General features: G+C 43.2%; 1 protein-coding gene across 5 annotated transcripts in view; it reads left to right on the top strand.

Annotated features, from left to right (window-relative positions):
- Positions 1-1,668: 1,668 nt before the first annotated feature.
- ST3GAL5 (ST3 beta-galactoside alpha-2,3-sialyltransferase 5) overlaps positions 1,669-19,094 on the top strand; it is a 69,598-nt gene continuing 52,172 nt past the window's right edge. Inside the window, exons 1-2 of one of the 5 annotated variants that reach the window (XM_066267610.1) lie at positions 1,911-2,041; positions 14,460-14,532. Coding sequence is in view for 1 of the 5 variants with exons in the window: in XM_066267608.1 (XP_066123705.1) it covers positions 1,954-2,041 (88 nt within the window). In the remaining 4 variants the exon portion in view is untranslated. Of the gene's footprint in view, positions 1,689-1,852; positions 2,042-2,261; positions 2,440-14,459; positions 14,533-19,094 lie in introns of those variants that run through there. The other 4 variants (XM_066267607.1, XM_066267608.1, XM_066267609.1 and 1 more) reach the window with 4 other exon arrangements.

Below are 19,094 nucleotides of genomic sequence, written 5' to 3'. Positions count from 1 at the left end.
ATGCTTTTTAGGATTCTATGGACAAGGAGTATCGAAGAGTAACTGAGGCAAAGAAATCTCCAAGAGAGAGTGGTGAGGTTCTCAGCATTCTCCTTGCAGCTGCCTGGACCCAGGCAGCTGGTTTGCCTGGCCAGCCTCGGCCAATCTTCTGGATTAGATCTCTCAGTGACAGCTTTTCCTCCAATTTTTCCAAAATGCTCAGATGTCCTCACCTTAGCATAAGCCAGCAATATGTTTTTTTTTTTATTGATTTTTAGAGAGAGAGGAGTGAGAGAGAAAGAGAGAGAAGGGGGAGGAGCAGGAAGCATCAACTCCCATATGTGCCTTGACCAGGCAACCTCAGTGTTCCAGGTCGACGCTTTATCCCACTGTGCCACCACAGGTCAGGCTAGCCAGCAATATGTTTATAGCAAAATCTCTTTGGGAAATAGGAAGTCAGAGTCCTCCCACTCTTTCCTACCAAAGACTTCCCTCCTAATCTTAGTAACCCAGATACACATTTCTTCCAGAACTATTGCCCCCCCAAAGGAATACAGGTATCTTTAAAACCTCTTTGCAGTTGTGCAAACCCTGTACAAGCCCTTGCAATTAAAGTGACAAGACTCTCAGTTTATGCAAATATATTTGACTCAAAGTCTAAAGTCTAGGATCTTCCTTTTCAAACAGGAATTGGTATTACAGGCACATAACCATCATGCTCTGAGTTCATAAAAAATTAAAGGAGCCTGACCAGGCGGTGGCACAGTGGATAGAGCATGGGACTGGAATGCAGAAGACCCAGGTTTGAGCCCCTGAGGTCGCCAGCTTGAGCACGGGCTCATCTGGCTTGAGCAAGGCTCACCAGCTTGGACCCAAGGTCGCTGGCTCAAGCAAGGGGTTACTCCCTTTGCTGAAGGCCAGCGGTCAAGGCACATATGAGAAAGCAATCAATGAACAACTAAGGTGTTGCAACGAAAAACTGATAATTGATGCTTCCCATCTCTCTCTCTCTCGGTTCCTGTCTGTCTGTCCCTGTCTCAGACTCTGTCTCTGTTAAAAAAAAAAAAAAGAAAGAAAGGAAATTCTGAGAGCAGACCAACTTCACTGAAGAATCAACAACTTCTCAGGCACAAAAATGTCGCAGGCACATACTTCACAGCCGTGTTACACAAACAACATAGTAGTGTTTTAAACTCTTTAATTTCTAAATTTTGGGATTCACTGTTTGTTTTTTTAAAATTCTAGTATCAAAAGGAGAATCTGGAGAAATGGAGTGCGCGCTCCAAGTACAGGTTCTGATACTGTCTCTGCCACTAAATGATAGGGTGACTCACTTCTGCTCTCTGGGCCTCAATTACTCATCTGTAAAACTGGCGGATAAATCAGCGCTCTCTCGCTCCCTTTTATCATACACGTGGAACAAAAGAAGGCTGTTCCATAAGTTTCCAGACAGCCCAGGCGGCCTTCCTACGGGTCCAGAGGACCCCTGGAGCTTGGAACCAGGATCGCCTAGGGTGCTGTGCTGGCGAGTAAAGCACGCGATTACCAAAGCCCCTTCGTTCACTGGCTCAGCACCTACGAGTCCTCCATGCAGTTACAACTTATAACCAGTGTGAATACGCCTTTTGTTCCTTCCACCATAACTGCACTGGAACTCGAAAGAGCGGGGGATGCCTGGGACGCCCACCCCAGCACGCCCACCGCCCTGGGTGAGTCCACCTAGGGACGCCCAACTCCTCCAACCCCGCAGGGTGGAGGGGCTCGCGTCCTAGGGGCGGGGCCTCCGCGGTAGCCCTCGCGCACTCCGATTGGCCTTCCGTGTCCTCGTGACGCGAGATCCCGCCCCCACGCCCCTCCTCCGCATCCGCGCAGGGGAGCAGACAGTCCGGGACTGAATGGGCGCGAGCGCGGCGCCGTGGGCGGACGGGCGCGCGGGGTGCCCGGCCGGCTGCAGGCCGGCGCCCCTTCCCTAGTATGCGGACGAAGGAGGCGGGCGGCGTGGAGCGGCGTCCTCTGCAGCCGCGAACCAAGGCGGTGGCAGCAGCGGCACCTGCCGGCCGAGGTACGTGGCGCAGCCCCCTCCTCCGTGCAGCTGGGCCCGCGGGTTGGGGGCGGCGGCAGCTATCGTCTTCACCCCCGCTTGGCACTGCTTGGCGGCTCCGCCCCAGCCACCGCGGGCAGCGCCCAGGGCAAGGCTGCCCCAAATGCGCCCTGCGGGGACGCGGGCTGAGAGTCGTGGCCTCTAGCGGTGTAGACGGGCGTGGGGCGCTGCGGCCCGCGCAAGTGTGGACGCGGTGGAGGCGCAGGGCGAACGGCGCGGGTGTCGAGTCCACCCCCAGTAGCCCTTTCCCCCCAGCTTTCCTCAGCGGCTTGGGGTTTAATTCATTGTCGTAACCTTCCAAGCCGGCAGAGCCAAGTTAACTCCTTTCCCTGGGACGGGAATGGGGGACGTTTTATAAGGTAACTAGTAGCTCCGGAGAAACTGGCCTTTGCATCCATCGGGAAAGCGTACGTGTGATGCTTGCAGGTAGAACTTCGCTGGTGACCTTTGTTGCCCCTACTCTGCGTCCAGTCCTGGGGAAGAGACATGTTTTGGTAACCTTTGGTTTCTTCTGAATTGTAGACATTGACTTGACCTGAGTGTGCATTTATTATGCGCCTTTAGTGTTTAGGTAACAGGTTTTCGGAAAGCATCTCCGAGGAGCTGGGTGAATAGGGAAAGGCGGGGTCCTACGGCTACCCTACACCATCATCTGGGTGACCTTGGCCAGTACCAATGCCTGTGTGGGGCTCAGTCTCCTCTTGACCTGCTGAAGCCGAGGTTCCTTACAGGCTCCTGGTTCCGTGGGTCTGACCACAGAATGTGTTTAGCAGTGAAGATGGTCCTACAGCATCTCTAGCTGACTTGAAGGACTAATTTTATGTCCTTGTGTCTTAATTCATGTACTGTATGACCTGTGCATAATTAGGTATCATTTCTTTAAAAGAGAAAATGGTTTTATATGCTGTGCTTTATTTGGCACCTTTGGGTTGCCTATTCATTGTGCCAAGCACAGTGCTGGGTGTTGAGGTGATAAAGGGGAAGAAGACTGATCTCCTGCCCTCTGGGCTTGTGACTGCTAATCCTCTCCCACAGAAGAGGGATGCATGTCCTAAAACTGTGGAAAAAGAATCATGTCTGCAGAGTGAAGGGCACATATTCAAAACTAGTCAGGACTGGTTGTGATTTCCCTTGTGTAATCCTGCAAGCTTGACATCTTTGAAGAATGTCTTACATCTCTCCTGGTAGTACTGGCTTGGCCAGAGAGAGGCCGCTATGAGCTGCGAGAGCGCTGTAATCAAATGTCTTGGGTATTTTTTTACATGTCTGTCTACTACATGAATGCTGCTGTTCCTGTGAGATAAAATGAGCCTTGCTTATAATCAGTAGCAGTTTGTTCCTCTAGGCAGGAAAAGAAATGGGTGAGACAAGAAGGCATGAAGGAGTTAATGGAAGAGTGAAAGAGAGAGCTGACAGGCATAAATTTTAAAAACTTGCATTTACGACTGTTTTGAAAATGTTTATAATTTTGGCACAAACTACAAAATTGTTCCGTTATCAAAATAGATTGGTTTTTAATTTTAAGGATATATTCAAGGCAGAATAGGAACAAACCCTTTGTTCTTTGATTTGCCTCCTCCAGTTCTTCCCTGATTTCCTTGCTGGGCTATTTGGCAGCAATAATGGGCATTTATATAGCAGGTTGGCTCATGGGAGATGAATGGACAATAAAAGAGGACGTTAACTATTACCAGGCAGCCCTTTCAATTTTCATGTCTTTATAGGGCTCCTGTATGTATGTATGTATAAAATTTGTTTTTCTTCTGTTAATTTGTCTTATATCAGTTTAATTATTAGGCCAGCCAAAGAACCTAGAAGGGAAAATATTTTTGTCCTTATTCTCCCAGTCACTACTTCCTTAAGGGTAATCCCTACGTGTGCTGTGTAAGTGGAATCCAGTAGTATACGACTTCTTTCTTTACAAGTTAGGTTTCTGTGATTCACTCATGGTGCTGCCTGTTGTAGTGTTCAGTCTCTGATTTGGCCATTGAGTGAATAATATACCACATATTTATCTGTGCACTGTTGATGGACACTGGGCAGTTCCAGCATTTGGCTATTACAAATAATGCTACTGTGACTGTTCTTGTACTGGTGTTTGGTATATATTGTATATATATACATTTTTGATGGGGATATACGAAGGGCTGTGATTGTTGGGTCATGATTGCATGTGTATGCTCAGCTTTGAGAGCTACAGAAAAAGCTATTTTGTTCCAATTTTGGGATTACTACATTGGCAGTTCCTCAGTACTAGCTGATGAGTGAAGCTCACTTATCAGCAAGTGATGCAGGAGTTGGATCAGGATTCACATCAGTTTCTACCTGGCTGTGTCTGTATGTTTTCAGCAAGTAGGCCCAGAACTCTTTAGCTTCAAGAGTCTCTGTCTTCAGGGAAGAATTTCTCTGGACAAACTGCTTTTCTTTGTCTCAGCTCCCTTACTTCTTACTGCAGAGGCATCTGGGAACCTCTCCTCCCTTAACTTTCTACTTTCTATACTTTGTTTCTACTCCTCTGACCTGCCTTCCCTGCACCTCTAGGTTGCTACTAAGAATTCCCCCATGATACCCCAGAGCAGTGATTTCCCACTGATGTGCTACAAGAATTTGTAAAACATGCAATACTTGACTATTTAGTCAGGGGTACTGACCTCTTTTCTTTTAAATTGTCAAAAAATGACAACAGGCAACACCACAATAGCCATCTGGTGTGAATGAATCAAAATTATACCTGTTTTTTTGTCAGATTGACAGAAGGTATAATATATTTTTTGGTGTACCACAGAATTTTAGTAATTAGTTTGTGCCATAAGATTAAAAGGTTGAAGATATATGAAAAGATGCTCATCTTCTTTAGCTATTAGAGAAATGCAAATCAAAACAGCAATGAGATACCACCTCACACCTGTTCGATTAGCTATTATTAGCAAGACAGGTAATAGCAAATGTTGGAGAGGCTGTGGAGAAAAAGGAACCCTCATCCACTGTTGGTGGGAATGTAAAGTAGTACAACCATTATGGAAGAAAGTATGGTGGTTCCTCAAAAAACTGAAAATAGAACTACCTTATGACCCAGCAATCCCTCTACTGGGTATATACCCCAAAAACTCAGAAACATTGATACATAAAGACACATGCAGCCCCATGTTTATTGCAGCATTGTTCACAGTGGCCAGGACATGGAAACAACCAAAAAGCCCGTCAATAGATGACTGGATAAAGAAGATGTGGCACATATACACTATGGAATACTGCTCAGCCATAAGAAATGATGACATCGGAACATTTACAGCAAAATGGTGGGATCTTGATAACATGATACGAAGCGAAATAAGTAAATCAGAAAAAAACCAGGAACTGCATTATTCCATACGTAGGTGGGATATAAAAGTGAAACTAAGAGACATTGATAAGAGTGTAGTGGTTACAGGGGGGGGGGGGGAATGGGAGAGGGAAAGGGGGTGGGGAGGGGCACAAAGAAAACAAGATAGAAGGTGACAGAGGACAATCTGACTTTGGGTGGTGGGTATGCAACATAATTGAACGACAAGATAACCTGGACTTGTTATCTTTGAATATATGTATCCTGATTTATTGATGTCACCCCATTAAAAAAATAAAATTATAAAAGGGGAAAAAAAAAAGATTAAAAGGTTGAAAATCATTGCCCTAGAAGAAAAGCCCACCTCTTCTTTTGTCTTTTTGAGGCCATAGTAGACATTTTGTTTTCCTCTTATATGCCATGAAAAAGTATCTAGGTTAAGTGATTGGATGGTTCATCAACTCCTATACCTATGAATTTTTTTCCCTCTAAGTATTTAATATCTGGAATCATAGTAAAGTATCATATGATGATTTGATTCATTCAAAGAGGTAAAATTGATGAAAAATCAAATTTTAAAAGCCTACTTTGATGACATAGTTCTGTCTTTTAAACGTTAAGGCTTTTTTAAGTCTAGGTGTCACATTCATAATTAAAGATTTGTTACATTGAGAGCAGAAGCAGTTTTTCTATTTGACACATAGAGTTCCTTTTTCCCTGACCTTCCTCTCTCCTCAGCTTCTTTTTTCTGCTTCTGCTTCTGCTTCTGCTTTTCATCCTCTGCTCTGTTCTTCACCTTCGATCTGCTTTTCATATCTTGTGCTCATTTCCTATATAGACTGCAGCAGCCAGAGAGAAGGACAGAGTGTGGTACTTAATCAAGGCCACCAATATGCTCTTCTCTTTGCTTGTCGTTTTCTGTAATCAAGTCCTTAGTCATCAGGACTTGGTGGCTGGAGCAGGCTTCTTGCTTATCCTTCCCTAGACCAGAGCTGTCCCATGGAAATATAATCCAAGCCACACATATAATTTAAAATTTCCAAGTAGCTACACTTAAAAAATACTAAAAACAACTAAGTAGATCAAAGTTTGAATTTTCCAGGAAGATAAAAACTTCTCAACTTCTAAACACCTGATAATACAGCTTGAAACAATGTAAAGTAAAATGTAACAGAATGACAGAAAAGTTTGACAAATCTACCCTAGTGAGAGATTTTCATATACCTCTCTCAGTAACTGATAAAAATAAGCTGACTAAAAACCAGTAACAGTGCTCATAACATTCTCTCCGATAGGAAGTTCATTTTCATCATCACCAGCTGAGATTGACAGCTGCCATTTGTCAATCTTAGCTACAGTACAACACAAACCAGTTTCAAGGCATGTCATCTCTTCACCTGGCCCTAGTCCCTACATCACTGGCCCAAACCCTCTTCCATTCTGTGAACTAGGGCCAAAAAACAACACACCTCAGTAATGAATTTTTCTAAAACACAATTGATCAAACTGATTCCATAGAAAGTATAAGCCCAGCAGGTGAAGATTATACTTTTACAAAAATTGAGTATGTACCAGGTTGTAAAGTAAATCCTAACATATTTAAAATAATCAGTATCATACAAAGTTCTCTGAACACAATGCAACTTAATTATATATAAATTTTAAGAGAGAAATTTTGAAATTTTTTAAAAGTTTGAATTTGGAAGTATTTAAATTTAAAAGAGAATTAATAAAAATATATATCAAAACTTTAGGATGAATTACATAAAAAAATTATGGTCTGCAGTTAAGTATTTAGAGAAATATGTAGTCTTAATTGCTTATATTAGCAAAAAAAAAGGCATCAAAGAGATAATCAGCTAAATCTTTTTTTATTTATTGATTTCAGTGAGAGTGAGGGGAAGAGAGAGACAGGAACATTGAGCTGTTTCTGTATGTGCCCTAATCAGGAATCGAACTGGCAAACTCAGGCAGTCTGGCCTGCTCTAATCAAACAAGCTGTTTGGCCTAGGGCAAAACTAATCAGCTAAATTATGAAGTTTAGAACTTAGCAGTTAAAATAAGTTCCGGGCACCCTGGCCAGGTAGCTCAGCTGATTATTTTCCCCAATATACCAAGATTGGGGGTTCAATCCCTAGTCAGGGAACATACAAGAGTCATCCAGTGAATACATAAATAAGTGGAATAACTAATCAGTGTTTCCCTCTCCCCCTCAACCCTTTCTTTCCTCTCTCTAAAATAAAAATAGTAAATAAATAAATAAATCCAGTGAATGAGAAGGAAGAAATTTTTTAAAACAGATGAAATTAATTTTAGTTAATTAACCCAATATGTTGAATATATTATCAAATCAAATTATAAAAATTGTTAATGAATGATTTTACATTTTTCTGTTAAAGTAAGTCTTCAAAGCCTGGTGTGTTTCTTAGACTTATATAGAGCACATTTCAATTTAGTCTGGTCATATTTGAAGTACTCAACAGCCACATGTGACTACTGGCAACTGTATTGGACAGCACAGCTCTAAATCTTAGCCAGTAAATGTTGAGCTGATTTTTCTTGACATAGGAAACAGGAAACAATCAGAGCTAACAGTGGTGGGATTCAGTTATTTGCCAAGTGAATCCAGAGTCCTGGTAATCTAGCAGTGTTTTTGTGCTTGTCAGAAAGAATGGGCTCTTAGTGGAAATCTTGGTACTAACCGTGCCCCTCCCATCCCCAGCAAAAAGACATGCTACAAAACATAGGGCAGGAGAAAGGATAAATACTCTACTTATTCACTTAATCTTGACCTGTTCTAGGCATGTTATATACATCAGCCCATTTAATTTTCACAAAAGTTTGGTACCATTGTTATTCCCCTTTTACAAATAAGGATACTGAGGCTCAAAGAGGTTATGAAACTCTGGGGTTGGTAAACTCACTAGTCAACAGAGCCAAATATCAACAGTACAACGATTGACATTTCTTTTGAGAGCCAAATTTTTTAAACTTAAACTATATAGGTAGGTACATTCCTTATTGAGGTAGCGCCTGCACCTGGTATTTTGTGGAAGAGCCGCACTGAAGGGGCCAAAGAGCCGCATGTGGCTCATGAGCTGCAGTTTGCTGACCAGGGCTCTAGGGGGTAGAGCTGGGATTCAGACTCAGGCAGTCTGGCCTGCAGGTGGTAGATGAAGCAAATGCATCCCCATCTTTGTAGCATATAGTGCATTCCCACCCCGACCCTCAGAAAGGCACCTTTGGAAATTCCTGGGAGGTTTTAGCTGAGGTTGGTGAGATGGCGCTGCTCCCTGGTCCAGGTCATGTATTCCTAGGCACATCTCCTGACTGGTCTCTCAGCTCACAAGAGGTCTTCCCTATCACCAGTCTAGCCTCAAGAGAGGTCTCTGCAAAATCCAATCTGGTCTCAATCCCACCCCACCAAGCTGTTCCTTTAGGATAGAAGTCCAACCTGCCATGGCATGGCCTGCTTCCTTTTCTAGCCTCTCTAGGTACATTGTTCACTCCTGGGCTGCACCTTCAGACATTCCACTGGGAGTTTTCCCCCGGGCACCTGCTGTCCTTGCTCAAGTGGTACCTCCCTCCCTCTGCCACCTCCCACAGCAAGTCCTCCTCATTCCTTCCTCTCAGGGAGCCTTTTCTCAACCCCCTTCCAGACACACATGTGTACCCCTCCCAAATCTAAAACATCTTCTTACACTGCCCTCATGTCCTGTGTAGAATAAGTTAAAAAGAACTACTACGAAAATAATTACATTGATGGTAAATCTACTTGTCCAATTTTTAAAATAAGATTGTGAGAGCTTTTTGAAGAAGAGGCTGTGTTGCTTGTTTCTATATCCCCAAGTGCATGCTCCACACTTGATTTAAAACTGGATATGTGAATGAAAGTATGCCTGTTTGGGAGCCTGCCTGAATGCTTGTTTCCAGGTTTTGAGGGCAAAGAGTAAAAGGGATAAATGATTTGGGGCGTAAAAAGAAAGGGATGTTTTAGCCATGCCTCCTGTAGACCTGTATACATATTGTTGGTTTTAGGAATTCAAACATATTTAACTTGTTCTGAGCTTGAAGTGGCCATAACAAAACTTTCCTTTGTCTCCTATAAGATTGCTCTCTGTCCTTCAGAAACTGACAGGGCCTGTTTCCAGTGACCTTCCCTTTGCTAGGGTCAACACCACTTGCCGATTGCGGGTTTTATATGACCACTCTGATTCTTCTGTTCCTACAGGACAAATAGACTCATTGAATACTGGATAATTGCATAACCTGCCTATGGAATCCTCCACCTTCCCTTACCTATCCACCTGGCCAGGCGTTCTCTGAGGAGTACTCCATTTCCCCATATATAAGACACACCTTTTTTGGAAAAATTTGGAGTCTAAAACTGGGTGCGTCTTATACAGTTGTTGTAGATTTTTTTACTTGCATTTCCTGCTTGAGGAGTTGTATGAATTTTATGATGAATAAAACCTTAGTTCAGTAACTTTATGTAATATCCCCCCCCAATTTTGGGACCCAGAATTAAGGTGTGTGTCATATACATGGGGAAAAGCAGTATATCACTAAGGTCCCATTTAATGATATCACTTCATAATCCCACACCTTAAGAACCCATACCCCTACCATTCTTTTTGGGGGTGGGGTCTCGATCATTTTTAGAATTGGCATACACCCTCTCCCATTGTCTCATCCCCTGTGTTTTTCCATTATAATCGGGTTTGGGGGAAGTCCCTTTGTTGGAGCTTGCTTATATTGCGCCCAGAGTTGCTTTTGTTAACTGTTAATTCTACTAACTTTCACCTTCTCTTATTAAGGATTATTTATTCTGCCCAACTACTTGTATTTTCCCTTCCACTAAGAGTGAAATCTCTTATTAAAAAAGATAGCTCCTAGCCTGACCTGTGGTGGCGCAGTGGATAAAGCGTTGACCTAGAAATGCTGAGGTCGCCGGTTCGAAACCCTGGGCTTGCCTGGTCAAGGCACATATGGGAGTTGATGCTTCCAGCTCCTCCCCACCTCTCTCTGTCTCTCTCTCTCTCCCTTTCTCTCTCCTCTCTAAAATGAATAATAATAATAAACAAAGATAGCTCCTAGATTTTGCTTTATTTGTGGCTCTTGTGGGGTTAACACAAACTTACTCTTTCTGTGCCATATTCTGTATATATAATTTGGTGTCACAGGGGCCCACCACTAGAAAGCTATTATCTAAGGCCTTTTGTTAGAGCTTGGAGGGGCCCCAAGAGAAGGGGAAATTCTATGAGCAGTTTCCTCAGTTTACCCCAGTGTCACGTCTTATTCCCTCTGGCCCCCACCTCTTCTGTTAAATCATCTCGGAACTGTGGCAGCATGTGGAGCCTTCTTGCATGCCTTATACTTTTCCATTAGCGTCCTGAGTTTGCTGTGCAGGCCGATCTTGGCTGACCAGCTGTTGTAAGAGCAGCCTCTACCATGTCACTCACCAAGTTCTGTGGTGTCTTCTTCCTGCACAGCTCTTGGCCCCCTTCTTGACGTCCCTGCTTTGGCTCAGCTTCCCCCTCACCTCTGGCTGCAGTGATCTCGGCAGCCCCTTGACCATCATCTTCTTTGGTCACCCCTAGGGTGAGCTCTCCAACTTTCTGCTTAAGAACCACTTAGGGCCACCTACTGCCTCCTTTGGGGCCAGTTCAGAGAGCCCAATCCCTCTTTAGTTGCATCTCCCACAGGTCCCCTGAGCACACCTCTCTGGGCATTTGGCATGTTCTTCTTGACATCTGTCTCTGAAATCTTGCTTAGCCTTCAAGGACCCATTTACACATCATCTCAGCGCAGCCGCCCTGATTTTATTGCTCAGCTTGCTCATATTGCTCTGATGCACTAGTGGTGCATTGCCCAGGCACACCAGGTGCACAGCCACTCCTCTATCATGGCGTTATTCAGTATTTGGGGTATAGAGGTATTTTTGCTTTCCCTGGCTGAATTATTCATTTAAAGAGGGAAGGAGTTGTGTCTTATTTATTGTTACATTACCAGTACCTACATATGTAAGGTGCTTATTAAATGCTTATTTAATGGGATATTAGGTGAACAAAACAAGTTACACAATGCAGACCAGGGCTCCTCAGTTGGGCTATACAGAGAATTTAGCCCTAATACTCTAAGGCAGCCATTGTATGTTATGAATAAGTTCTCTTCTATGCCTGTGGAGTGAATCTAAGTATAGTCCATCCTTGGGAGAATTGAGAAAGTACAGAAGATACTCAAATCCTTTTCTGTAGATGTCCAGTGCAACTGAGCTTGAAGAAGACTGGTATAGACAGTATGATCCCAAACCTGATGAAATATTACCTATGCAAAGAGAAAAGATCGATAGAATGTTAACAGTGGATAGCACTGGGCTGTAGTGTAACAACCAGTATGTGATACCACAATGTTCTTGCTGCTTTTATCCAATTTCTGAAGTTTCTAACTTTGTGATAACAGTTTTATTTATTTGTTTATTTATTTATTTATTTATTTTAGGTGAGAGGAGGGGAGATAGTGAGGCAGACTCCCACATGTGCCCTGATGGAGAGACCGAGATCCACCTGGAAACCCTGTCTGGGGCCAATGCTCAAGTAGTGAGCTATTTCTAGCACCTGAGGTTGATGCGCTTGGATTAGCCTAGCTATCCTCAGCGCCTGGGACCACACTCAGACCAGTTGAGCCACTGGCTGCAGGAGGAAAGAGGGAAAGAAAGGGGGGGAGGAGTGGGAGAGAAGCAGATGATTGCTTCTGCGTGCCCTGACCGGGAATCAAACTTGGGATGTCCATACGCCAAGGCAATGTTCTGTCCACTGAGACACCTGCCAGGACAGAATTTTGAAAAATGTTTCTCGAATAAGTAAAATTGGAGTTCCCAAACTTGGTTATGGCTCAGTATAAGGCAGTGGAGAGTTGGAGTTTTTGGGTTTGTTTTTTGTTTTTTTAAGATTTTATGTATTGATTTTAGAGAGAAGAGAGAGAGAGAAAGAAGGGGGAGAGGAGTGGGAAGCATTCACTCATAGTAGTTGCTTCTTGTATGTGCCTGGACTGGGGTAATCCTGGAGTTTTAAACCTGTGACATCAGCGTTCCAGACCAATGCTTTCTACACTGTGCCATCACAGACCAGGCTGGAATTTTCATTTTTAAATATAGCTTCCTATGTGAGGGTGATTAGCTGTCAGGTCTCTGCACCTGGGTGTCCCTTTCTGCTGCTGCTGGAAACCTTGTGAACTGAAGGGTTGAGTTCCCAGCAGGCATGGCTCACCAGGAGAGAAGCTAGCATGTTCATAGGTACTCATGGCTGCTCTCAAAAACAAATTCAAAGGTGGTGGGTTTTTTTCTTAATAGCTAAAGGTGGACACGAACTGGAGTTTTTTTAATTAAGTCTAATAGAGGTATCTCACATGCTTATCAGTTACCACTGCAACCAGCTTTAGATTTTCCCTTGAAGTTTGGCCTTGTTTGACCTCACACACAATTTTATCTTTATCCAGGCAAGAATCTACCAGTGGGTATTGAAACAAGTAGGTTTGGTGAGGAACAGGATATTTACTTAATCTCTAAGTATCTCAATTACTTATTAATTACAAAGGGAAAATTGTAACTTGACAGTGGAGAAACCCATGTCAACACTTTAATCAATTGATCAAATTTAACACTAGCAATACTGGGACAAATCAACATCATATGCCTCTGGGGCAGCTGCATCAGGAAAGGTACAGAATAGCTGCTGTGGCATTCCTGCCCCGAATGGATAACTTAAATCTAATCATGATGAAACAGACAAATTGAAATTTAGGGACATTCCATAAAATAATTGCCTGCACTTTTTAAAAAATGCCAAGGTCATGAAAGAAAGAAACTGTTACAGATTAAAAGAAGATAAAAAGATATGACCGCTGAATGCTCTTTTTGCTCTAAGGCCATCTTGTGGACTACTAGACAATTTGTTTATGGTCTTCAGAGTAGATAACACAGTGGAAGAAAAAGTAGTTTCCTGATTTTTATCATTATACTGTGGTTGTTGTTTGAGGGAATGCCCTTGCTTTTAGGAAATACTAAAATATTTAGGTGTAAATATCATGTCTTCAACTTACTTTCAAATGGTTTAAAAAAGTAATATGCGTGTTTGTATGGCCAGTAGTCACGGCTATCACAACTGCCAGGCAGGTGCAGGTTCCCATTAGATTCGAACAGATGGTAAAGAAACAACAGATCCAAAAACTGGTGGGCCATACCTTTTATTCTAGCCTTGCACCCAGCTGGCGAGTAAACACACACAGAGGGCTCCAAAACCCACTCACACATTATCCGGTTCCACACCAGGAGAATCTTTCCTGTTTTTCCTAGAGTCAAAGGCCCCCCCCACCAGTCTCAGTCAGTCCCCTCTGGTTCCCCATCTCCTTCTCTCTGTACAAACTGGCTTCTCTTTCAGCACCCTGCCATCTTGGCTGCCTTCTCTTCAGCACTCTTCCTCCCTGCTCTCACTCTGCAAAAACATGGCTTCCTCCCTCCTCCTCCTCCTCTTAAAACATTTTGGCGCAAAAACCCCTCCTCCAGTGGACATTAGCATAACAAAGCCCCTTCCCAAGCAGGAAGGTGATTAGCAGTTTCACCTGGCAGTGCAAATTACTTAGGCAGCAGCCATTTTTAACAATAAAAGTGAGCAAATCAGAAAATACGAATTTTACAAACTCATTTGCTCAACAGTGTAATATAATAGAGTATGGTAACAGGGCTGATGTGTTGGATATTAACAACTGGGGAGTCTGGGTGAAAGGTGTATAGGAATTCTTTGAACTATTCTTGCAATCTTTTTTTAAATTAGAGACTATGTCAAAAAATAAAGTTTAAAAACTCAGAAGCCTCAGGTCGTGGTGCTGCAGCCAGCCTGGTTTCAGAGCCACAGTGGGGCTTCTCAGTGTCCGCCGTTTCTGTGGTTGCTACTGCAGTCACACCCCACAACACTGATCTCTCTTCAAAACTGGCTGTGTTTCCTCTGGCACCTGCGGAACAGGGTGAACAACCACTGATAGTGTGGCTTCCCCTGACAGGAAGCTTTCTTCCGCTGCTGCTGCTGCTGCTGCTGCTGGACCAAGAGACTTCACTCCTGCCTGTTGTCCTCAGGTATCGGGTCAACCATTTTCGAGTCACACATTTACCTGGTTTGGATCAGACCTACAACAGTTCTGTGAGCCTTCCCAGGCCAAATGTGAATTTTGTCCATGTAAGAAACGTCCAAACCTATAAGAATTTTCATGAGTTTATTTGTGCCAAACTGTTAACAGTTGCCGGGAAGCAAAAATCTCGATGGATTGGGAAAATGTTCCAGAAAATGGCAATTTCACCACTTATTTTCTACATCAGAATCAAAGGGGAGACATAGGGGTAACATGAAATCCATTGGTGATAGATGAGGGAGGTGGGAGAAAGCAAAGGGGGGAATCTCTGGACTGGGTGAAAAGTGAAGGACTAGGGAGGGTACTTACATAGGCACTTTCAGTGTGGTTAACAGTTAACAAGCAACAGGATGATAACAATGAGATTTGTAGATAGTTTCTGCTCTGGTGGCTGGTTGTGCCCTGAGGGATCAGGAAAAGAAGATTACTCATATTTCAAAGGTGTGTTATCAGGTATGTTATTGTAGATGCAAAAGACAGCAAACAGACTCAATTAAGGTGAACATTGACCTGTTAGACAAAAATACAATACCCCTCCTAGGACATGACTCCCTCACCGGAGCTGCTTTTAGTTAGAAAGTTCTAATTTCAGACCATCCTGTATGGTTACTTTAGGTCTCCGAGTCTGCAAGGCCCCTATGCTCCTGAGCTGGTCAGGTTCAGCATGTGGCTCCTATTTCATCTACTCTTTGAAAACATATTGAAGTGCAGTTGAGTGTGTGTGAATTCAGTGCACTTCACCAATATCAATGTAAGAAATGTCTAAACCTGTAGAGAATTTTTATGAATTTGTATGAGCCAAACTAATAATACATGCCAGGAAGCAAGATCTCAAATTCTCCAGAGAATAACAGTTTTGCACCTTTTATGTATTTAAAATTAAGGAGGGGACATAAGAAAAGTTGGAGAAAGCAAGGTAAGGACTGGATTATAGTATAGGTGACAAAATTATATGTTATCTTGAGAGTTAACACCCCTTCAGGGAGTATAACTTGTGATATTTCAAAGGTGTTAAACTAGATGCTTAAAAACAATGGACAGGGTTGGCTTTAAACTTTTTGCTAAAGAAGTTATAGGCAGGACTACCCACCATGCCCTACTCTGTTACAGTGAGATCACCCTGTGAGGTTCCTTTCCGAAGAACCCTTTGTTCTCATCCACACTGGGGCACTGTGGTTGAGCCCTTGCCAGCAAGGCCCAGGCCCTCAGAAGTGTGTTTTACTAAGGTGACCAGTCATCCTCCTTTAGGGAGGACGTCCTTCTTTTGTAAGTTCCATCCTTCCTCTGTAAGTTCCATCCTTCCTCGAAAAGTGCCCTCCTACATGTCCTCCTTTTTAATATTGGAAGACTAATCTATAAATGTCCGTATTCAGTCAATGCAGAGTCAATCCATTGTGAGTGATGTGACGTATTTGTATCTAAGTGAGTACTTTTTTCTTACAATTATTATTAAAAATTAATAGGCATAGTTACAAATATTTTTATTATGCACTTATCATGTTATAGTATATTATTGTTGCAATGAATAAAATGTTTCTTTTATTTATTTTGTTTCCTTCAATTTATTTTTGTCCTCTTGTTCATTGTAAAAAAGTTGGGGTCACCTTAGTTTTATCCAAAGCCCCAACACTGGCTGGTTAAAGATGGTCCCCTCTCCCGGTTGTATGTTTTGGTAGAAATCCTGCAGCTCCAATGTTCTGAATGAGGAGGGGGGGGTCTTTTCCAGCCCCTGGTTCATTTTAACCCAGGGGAGACAACCTTCTGTGCTCTGGCTGTAAGCTTTCCTATGGATGTGAAAGGTCACAGACCAGACAGGAGTCACATCAACAACACAGAGCCCACAGTGTAGAAAAGAGAATTTATTGGAAGTGCCTGGGTGCAGGCAGGCTGAATCCAATAAGGGAGTCAGCGCGAGCTGGGATGAGGGGACTAGTTTTATACTCTACTGCCTCCTCCTGGCGGTTTCTGTTGACGCGGGTTACCAGGCATCCCGCCTGGGCCTGTGGGATTCTTCTACTGTTTCGGTTCCTGCCTCCATTGGTAACGGGCTCCTTCTGCTGTTTCTCCTCCTGCCTCCATTGGCAACGGGCTCCTTCTGCTGTTTCTCCTCCTGCCTCCACTGGCAACGGACTCCTGTTTGGTCAACTTAAAGGTTGAGGACAGTTCATCACATACTGGCTGAGGAACGGTTGGGAGGGGGCAGTTTTGAGCCTTGCGGGTATATATTTGTTCTAACAGGGTAGAGGAGGCAGGGACATTCTTGAATTCAGAAGGGGAGCTGGAAGTTGGGGCCTGAGGTCAGTTTTTTGGTGGGTCTGCTTATCAGAATTTACAGAGAAGAGTTCCTCTGAAAGTTGTTGATTCCAGAGAGCAGAGCAGGGTAAGAGTGGTGACAAAGCTGTTACTCCTCTGTCTTTCCTGCTCTTCTCTCACAGAAAGTCCTACCCTTGAACCCACTCCATTTCTCCTCTCTTGTGTCTATTGCTCTCTCCCCTTTTATCTTTTTTAATCTATCTTCAATTTATTCCAGCTTCCTGTTTTTCCTAAATAGCCATAAAGTGTTAGTATCCAACAAATAAGCTAAGTTTTATGTTTCCTGTTTGTACTTTGAAAAGTTGGCAAGGCTCAAAATTTTGGTTGAGAAAGGGACAATAAAAGTGTTCTCACCCAACTCTGCTTTTTAGGTATTAGCAAATGGACTCCCAGAGGTGACTTGGCTACAATGAAATAGCCAACAGCAGAACAGTAGTGTATTTTACCTCTTTCCTCTTCTCTTAAAAAACACAGTAACAACAAATCTACTAGCTCCTTTTTTTTTCCCTGTGGTGGTGGGTGGAACAGTCACTTGAGTATGTTTATTTCCTTCCTCAATATATACACAGTGATTCTTTTTTGAAAAAGAATTCATATCCCTGTTCTCCATGTGCCAGGCATGCTGTGGATACTTCATAAACACCCACTGGTTATGATACTGGACACAGAAAGGTCCTGTCTTCATGTCTGCTTCTTGTTAGGACCATGCTGAATTTCAGTTAGCTTTTCTGTGGGGATCTAGGTGCAGGCCACTGGTCAGTGCATTCTTTCTTCATACATTCATCAGTTCATTTATTCAACAAGTATTTGTTAAGTGCATTTTTATGTGCCAGGCACTGGCTTAGGCACGAGGTCATAGCAATGAAAATTCTCTTCTCCAGGAATCACCTAGTGGAGAGAGCAGACAATAGGCAGATGTGTATGAGTAGCAATGAGTGCTCTGAAGTACAGTGGTACCTTGAGATACGAGCAGGCTAACATACGAAATTTTTTAAGATATGAGCTGTGACTCTGTCTGTATTTTTGTTCGAGATCTGAGCAAAATTCTGAGATATGAGTCATGATTCAGGAAGCTGCTGCTAGTTGGCGCGTTGGCACACGGGTCCAGTATCGCCAGCACAATACCAGCATCTGGTTCTTTCTCACGTGTTACCCGTAGAATTAAGTCGAATCTCATGCACTGTACTTGTTCTTGCATCATTTTTGCATCTTTTACTAACTTTTTTTGTGTGCTATCATGGGGCTATGAAGAAAGTGAGTGTAAAAGACAGTGGTGAGAAGAAGAGAATGATGTCAATAGAAGTAAAGCAAGATATAATAGAAAAACATGAGTGTGGTGTACGAGTGATTGAACTGGCAAGGCTGTACGACCGCAATACATCTATAATTCGTATCATCCTTAAACAAAAGGATGCCATCAAAAGCGTAAAGGAACTACAGTTCTGTCCCAATTAAGGACAAATATCCATGAAGAAATGGAGAAGCTCCCACTGGTGTGGGTGAAAGAGAAAGAGCTGGCAGGAGATACAGTGACGGAGACTGTATATGCGATAAGGCACCTATTATTTATGGCGACTTGAAGAAGAAAGAATCATCAACCTCAAAGAGATAGCAGAAGATACGTTTAAGGCAAGTCATGGCTGGTTTGAAAATTTCAAGAAGAGATCTGGCATCCACTCAGTGGTGAGGCATGGTGAAGCTGCGAGTGCTGACGTTAAGGCAGCTGAGGAGTACATCGCACGTTTTGCTGCGCTTATCGCAAGGGAAGGCTACATCTCCCAACAAGTGTTCAGCTGTGACAAAACAGGATTGTTTTGGAAAAAAATGCCCCGGAGGACTTTCATCACCGCAGAGGAAAAGAAGCTGCCAGGCCATAAACCCATGAAGGACCGTCTGACCCTTGCATTGTGTGCAAATGCTAGTGGTGACTGTAAAGTAAAGCCACTGCTAGTGTATCATTCCGAAAATCCTCAAACCTTTAAGACTCACCAGATTCTTAAAGAAAAACTGCAGGTTATGTGGTGCGCCAATGCTAGGGATGGGTTACGGCGGCAGTTTTTTATTGAATGGGTAAATCTCGTCTTTGGTCCTGCAGTGAAGAAATATCTTCAAGAAAATAAACTCCTGATGAAAGCATTACTAATCCTTGATAATGCTCCAGCCCACCCACCTGGTCTTGAAGATGACATTCTTGAT

Source organism: Saccopteryx bilineata, chromosome 3 (assembly GCF_036850765.1).
Source record: "Saccopteryx bilineata isolate mSacBil1 chromosome 3, mSacBil1_pri_phased_curated, whole genome shotgun sequence".
NCBI lineage: Eukaryota > Metazoa > Chordata > Mammalia > Chiroptera > Emballonuridae > Saccopteryx > Saccopteryx bilineata.
Note: the sequence above shows the minus strand (reverse complement) of the source record. Positions and strands in the feature narration are given on the sequence as shown.